This window comes from Quercus robur, chromosome 10 (genome assembly GCF_932294415.1).
Source record: "Quercus robur chromosome 10, dhQueRobu3.1, whole genome shotgun sequence".
Classification (NCBI taxonomy): domain Eukaryota; kingdom Viridiplantae; phylum Streptophyta; class Magnoliopsida; order Fagales; family Fagaceae; genus Quercus; species Quercus robur.
Genome location: NC_065543.1, coordinates 12,372,552 through 12,378,460, shown reverse-complemented (window position 1 = coordinate 12,378,460; position 5,909 = coordinate 12,372,552). Strand labels below are relative to the sequence as shown.

General features: G+C 51.2%; 2 protein-coding genes across 2 annotated transcripts; both read left to right on the top strand.

Annotated features, from left to right (window-relative positions):
- Positions 1 to 474: 474 nt before the first annotated feature.
- LOC126703839 (uncharacterized) lies at positions 475 to 1,314 on the top strand. Its single transcript, XM_050402908.1, has one exon. It carries the CDS (start codon positions 475 to 477, stop codon positions 1,312 to 1,314), a length of 840 nt encoding a protein of 279 aa, XP_050258865.1.
- Positions 1,315 to 2,772: 1,458 nt separating this feature from the next.
- Positions 2,773 to 4,695, top strand: LOC126703838 (uncharacterized). The gene is made up of 3 exons (XM_050402907.1): positions 2,773 to 3,094; positions 4,331 to 4,590; positions 4,666 to 4,695. The coding sequence occupies exons 1-3, from the start codon at positions 2,773 to 2,775 to the stop codon at positions 4,693 to 4,695; spliced, it is 612 nt and encodes a 203-aa protein (XP_050258864.1).
- The last annotated feature ends 1,214 nt before the right edge of the window (positions 4,696 to 5,909 follow it).

The following is a 5,909-nucleotide window of genomic DNA, read 5'->3' as shown; positions in this document are numbered from 1 at the left end:
ACCAGCACTAGAGTCCCTCGGCCCCTCGATTCCCTTTTATCTCTGTCCATGCGAGAAGGAGAGACGTTAAAGGCCTACTCGGACAGATACTGGGAGGTGCACAACGAGGTAGAGGGGAGTCACGATGACGTCGCCATCAGTGCCTTTAAAAGGGGCTTGCCAACAGAGCATGGCTTGAGAAAGTCTCTCACAGGGAAGCCAGCAACCAGCGTGCGGCAACTTATGGACAGGATAGATAAGTATAAGAGGGTCGAGGAGGACCAGCAAACCGGGAAGGGAAAGGCGAAGTTTGTCCCCCAGGAGAGAAGGGACTTCAGGTCGGACCGCTTCAGTAACAGTAATAAGCCGAGAAGAGATTATGCAGAACAGTCGGGATCTACAGGGGCTCAGGTAGTCCACGCTGTGTTCCGAGAGCCATTACACGTGATCATGGGAAAAATAAAGCACGAACCCTATTTTCAATGGCCAAATAGGATGGCAGGTGACCCCTCAAAACGCAATCAGAATCTATATTGTGCGTATCACCAAGAGCCCGGCCATGTCACAGACGAATGTAGGAATCTGAAGAACTATGTGGATCGACTCGTCCGAGAAGGAAAGCTAGGGCATCTGTTGCAACGTCCTGAGCAGTCAAATGTCGATACCAGGCAAAGTACCTTGAGGCCACCCATCGGCACGATAAATGTCATTCTTGCCGCACCTGGGAGAACCGGTTCCGTCCCATTCAGAGTAATGTCAGTAGGTAGGTTCCCGACAGAGTCAGGCGAAAAGGAATCCAAGAGGGCTAGAGGGAGAGTGCCATTAATTGGATTCACGGAAGAGGACAAAGAGGGAACTATTCAGCCCCATGACGACGCCCTAGTCGTGACACTCAGAATAGGAGGTTATGACGTGAGGAGGGTGTTAGTTGATCAGGGCAGCGCCGTGGAAGTGATGTACCCGGACCTATATAAAGGGCTGAATTTAAAGCAGGAGGACCTGTCGCCATATAACACTCCTCTGCTTAGCTTTGAGGGAAAAATCGTCATCCCTAAGGGCATGATCAGATTGCCTGTGCAAACAGACATAGAAATAGTGGAAGTGGATTTCATTGTGGTGGATGCATACTCACCCTACACAGCTATCGTGGCACGGCCATGGCTTCATACGCTAGGGGCTGTGTCATCTACCCTGCACCAGAAGGTGAAGTATCCCTCAGAGGGCCGAATCAAAGAGATAGTGGGGGATCAAGGAATGGCCAGGCATTGCATGGTATCGGCCATTGCTCGACAATTAAGCGACGCGCCTTCCACTTCAACCGGGAATACCTTATAGCAATCAAAAGCCCCGGTCCGAGTTGCAGGTAATGAAGGACCGGACCTGGAGGCGAGTTGTGAAGAGCTAGAGAAAGTGCTCGTCGGATCAGACCCCGAAAAGTTTTTCCAGATTGGCTCGGAGCTACCAGCACAGGAGAAGTCGGCGCTAATTGATTTTCTGCGTCGAAATGAGGATGTATTCGCTTGGGATCCTTATGAAGCCCCTGGGGTTGACTCAGACCTAATACGCCATCACCTTAACGTTAACCCAGCTATTACCCCAAAGAAGCAGCCGCCTCGGCGCCCGTCAAGGGAGCATGCAGACGCTGTGAGGGAAGAGGTGGCGAAATTGAAAAGAGCTGGGGCTATCAAGGAAGTCTTCTACCCCGAATGGCTGGCGAACACAGTCGTGGTGAAGAAGAAGAGCGGGAAATGGCGAGTCTGTGTGGACTTCACGGACTTAAATAAGGCTTGCCCGAAGGATCCTTTCCCAATGCCGCGAATAGACCGACTGGTCGACGCAACCGTCGGGCATCCCCGAATGAGTTTTTTGGACGCTTTCCAGGGCTACCATCAGATATCCTTGGCCACGGAAGACCAGGAAAAAACTGCCTTTGTCACCCCAATTGGCAATTATCATTACAAGGTGATGCCTTTTGGCCTGAAGAATGCTGGTTCGACCTATCAAAGGATGATGACTAGGATGTTTGAACGACAGATGGGAAAAACTGTCGAGGTGTATATAGATGATATGGTTGTAAAGAGCAAATTGGAGACCGACCACATCAGGGACCTTGACGAGGTGTTTCACATCCTGAGAAGGTACAGGCTGCGACTGAACGCATCCAAGTGTTCATTTGGAGTGGGATCGGGAAAATTCCTTGGCTACATGGTAACCCACCGGGGGATCGAAGTTAACCCTGACCAAATAAGGGCCATTCATAGTATGCAACCGCCTCAGAATCCCAAAGAAGTCCAGAAGCTTACCGGCATGATAGCAGCCTTGAACCGTTTCATCTCCCGCTCGGCGGATCGATGCCGACCTTTTTTCCTCTTATTGCACAAGTGGAAGGGTTTCGAGTGGACTGAGGAGTGTGACATGGCTTTCCAACAGCTCAAGGAATACCTCGCCCGACCTCCGATCATGTCCAGCCCCGAGACCGATGAGGTACTCTATGCGTACATCGCAGTCGCCGATCATGCAGTCAGCCTAGTACTGATCCGAGAGGACAACGGCACGCAACGGCCCGTGTACTACGTAAGCAAGTCGCTACAGGAGGCTGAGACCCGGTATCTCCCCCTCGAAAAGGCAATATTGGCTGTCGTGCAAGCTACAAAGAAGCTTCCCCACTATTTTCAAGCACATACAGTTGTTGTGCTAACCCAACTTCCATTGAAATCAGTCCTCCGCAGCGCCGACTACACTGGGAGAATCGCTAAGTGGGGCACCATCTTAAGCGCCTTTGACATCAGATATATGCCGCGCACCGCCATAAAGGGTCAAGTCCTCGCTGATCTGGTAGCTGAATTCGCGGAACCAACCGTGGAAGGAACGGACGTGTCAGGGTCACCGAATAATGATAGGAGACTGGTCAGCGCGATTTCTGTGCAAGAGCACGACGAGTGGAGAGCATACATTGATGGTGCAGCGAACCAAAAGGGATCTGGAGTGGGGCTCGTTCTAATCTCTCCCGAAGGTATAACCCTGGAGAAGTCGTTGAGACTGGGATTCCAGGCAACAAATAACGAAGCTGAGTATGAAGCGCTGCTGGAAGGGATGTCGATGATCCGGAAGCTGGGTGGGAAATGCGCGAGCATATTCTCGGATTCAAGACTCGTAGTGGGGCAAGTAAGCGGGGAATTGGAGGCGAAAGATGAAAGAATGCAACGGTATCTTGCCCAAGCTAAACGCTTACGCACCCACTTCGATGACTTCCGTTTGATGCATATACCCAGAAGCGGGAATACTCACGCCGATTCTTTGGCAACACTGGCCACATCCTCGGCCCAGCCCCTTCCGCGGGTTATCTTGGTCGAGGACCTCTGCCGCCCCACGGAAGAGGAGGCTAAAGGTGTTCGGATACACAATGTCGGCGGGGGACCAAGCTGGATGGACCCTCTTGTACAGTTCTTGAAGAATGATTCCTTACCCAACGACAAAGTCGAGGCCGACAAAATCCGGAGGAGAGCTTCTCGATTCTGGTTGTCCGAGGACTCCAAGCTCTACAGACGTTCATTCTCGGGGCCATACTTGGTGTGTGTACACCCAGGCGCAACTGAACTCATTCTGGAGGAGTTGCACGAAGGGATTTGCGGGAGCCACACGGGGGGCCGGTCCCTCTCCCACAGGGCTATGACGCTGGGTTACTGGTGGCCAAACATGCATAAGGAAGCTCTGGAATATGTGAAGAAGTGTGACCAATGCCAACGGTTCGCTCCGAATATACATCAGCCCGGTGGGGTGCTTAACCCATTGTCCAGCCCTTGGCCATTTGCACAATGGGGCCTAGACATACTAGGTCCGTTCCCCAAGGCTGCGGGGAACAAGAGGTTTCTTCTCGTCGGCACCGATTACTTTACGAAATGGGTTGAGGCTGAGGCACTGGCAAACATTAGGGATGTTGATGTCAAGAAGTTTATCTGGAAAAACATTGTCACCCGATTCGGCACCCCACACACCCTAATCTCGGACAATGGACTACAATTTGATAGCAAGGCCTTCAGAGAATATTGCAGTGAATTGGGGATTGTCAACAGGTACTCTACACCAGCCTACCCGCAGGGTAACGGACAAGCCGAGGCAGTTAACAAAACCATAGTGAATGGGCTGAAGAAGAGGTTAGACGACGCGAAAGGGAGGTGGGTTGAAGAGCTCGCCCATGTTTTGTGGACGTATCGCACCACGCCCCGCCGATCCACGGGAGAAACCCCCTTTTCATTAACCTACGGGGCCGAGGCCGTCATCCCATTAGAGATAAACTTTCCCTCCCAGAGGACTGCTACATTCGACCCTATCGTTAACAACGGGCTTCTAGAGAAAAGCCTGGACCTCCTTGAAGAGAGAAGGGATTGCGCGATGGTGCATCTAACTCAGTACCAGCAAAAGCTCAAGCGGGGCTATGACGCCAAGGTGAAGTCAAGGCCGTTGACGCCTGGGGACCTAGTGCTAAGGAAAGTCCTCGGCAATGCGAGGAACCTTGCCTGGGGAAAACTCGGGCCGAATTGGGAGGATCCATACCGTATCACCTCTGTGGCTGGCATTGGAGCGTACTATTTGGAAGACTTGGATGAACGTGTAGTGCCACGTCCGTGGAATGTAAATAACCTGAAAAGGTACTTTTATTAATGAAGAATATTTTGCTTGATGTAGCTCTATTGTGCAATCTTCAATAAGCGTTAAACAGAACCCAAGTCCTGCATGGCTCCTTGGACCACAGACTTGGGGGAAATTAACCACACAACGGTTCTCAGTAAGCGTTAAACAGAACCCAAGTCCTGCATGGCTCCTCGGACCACAGGCTTGGGGGAAATTAACCACACAACGATTCTCAGTAAGCGTTAAACAGAACCCAAGTCCTGCATGGCTCCTCGGACCACAGACTTGGGGGAAATTAACCACACAACAATTCTCAGTAAGCGTTAAACAGAACCCAAGTCCTGCATGGCTCCTCGGACCACAGACTTGGGGAAAATTAACCACACAACAATTCTCAGTAAGCGTTAAACAGAACCCAAGTCCTGCATGGCTCCTCGGACCACAGGCTTGGGGGAAATTAACCACACAACGATTCTCAGTAAGCGTTAAACAGAACCCAAGTCCTGCATGGCTCCTCGGACCACAGACTTGGGGGAAATTAACCACACAACGGTTCTCAATAAGCGTTAAACAGAACCCAAGTCCTGCATGGCTCCTTGGACCACAGACTTGGGGGAAATTAACCACACAACGGTTCTCAGTAAGCGTTAAACAGAACCCAAGTCCTGCATGGCTCCTCGGACCACAGGCTTGGGGGAAATTAACCACACAACGATTCTCAGTAAGCGTTAAACAGAACCCAAGTCCTGCATGGCTCCTCGGACCACAGACTTGGGGGAAATTAACCACACAACAATTCTCAGTAAGCGTTAAACAGAACCCAAGTCCTGCATGGCTCCTCGGACCACAGACTTGGGGGAAATTAACCACACAACAATTCTCAGTAAGCGTTAAACAGAACCCAAGTCCTGCATGGCTCCTCGGACCACAGGCTTGGGGGAAATTAACCACACAACGATTCTCAGTAAGCGTTAAACAGAACCCAAGTCCTGCATGGCTCCTCGGACCACAGACTTGGGGGAAATTAACCACACAACGGTTCTCAGTAAGCGTTAAACAGAACCCAAGTCCTGCATGGCTCCTCGGACCACAGACTTGGGGGAAATTAACCACACAACGGTTCTCAGTAAGCGTTAAACAGAACCCAAGTCCTGCATGGCTCCTCGGACCACAGACTTGGGGGAAATTAACCACACAACGGTTCTCAGTAAGCGTTAAACAGAACCCAAGTCCTGCATGGCTCCTCGGACCACAGACTTGGGGGAAATTAACCACACAACAATTCTCAGTAAGCGTTA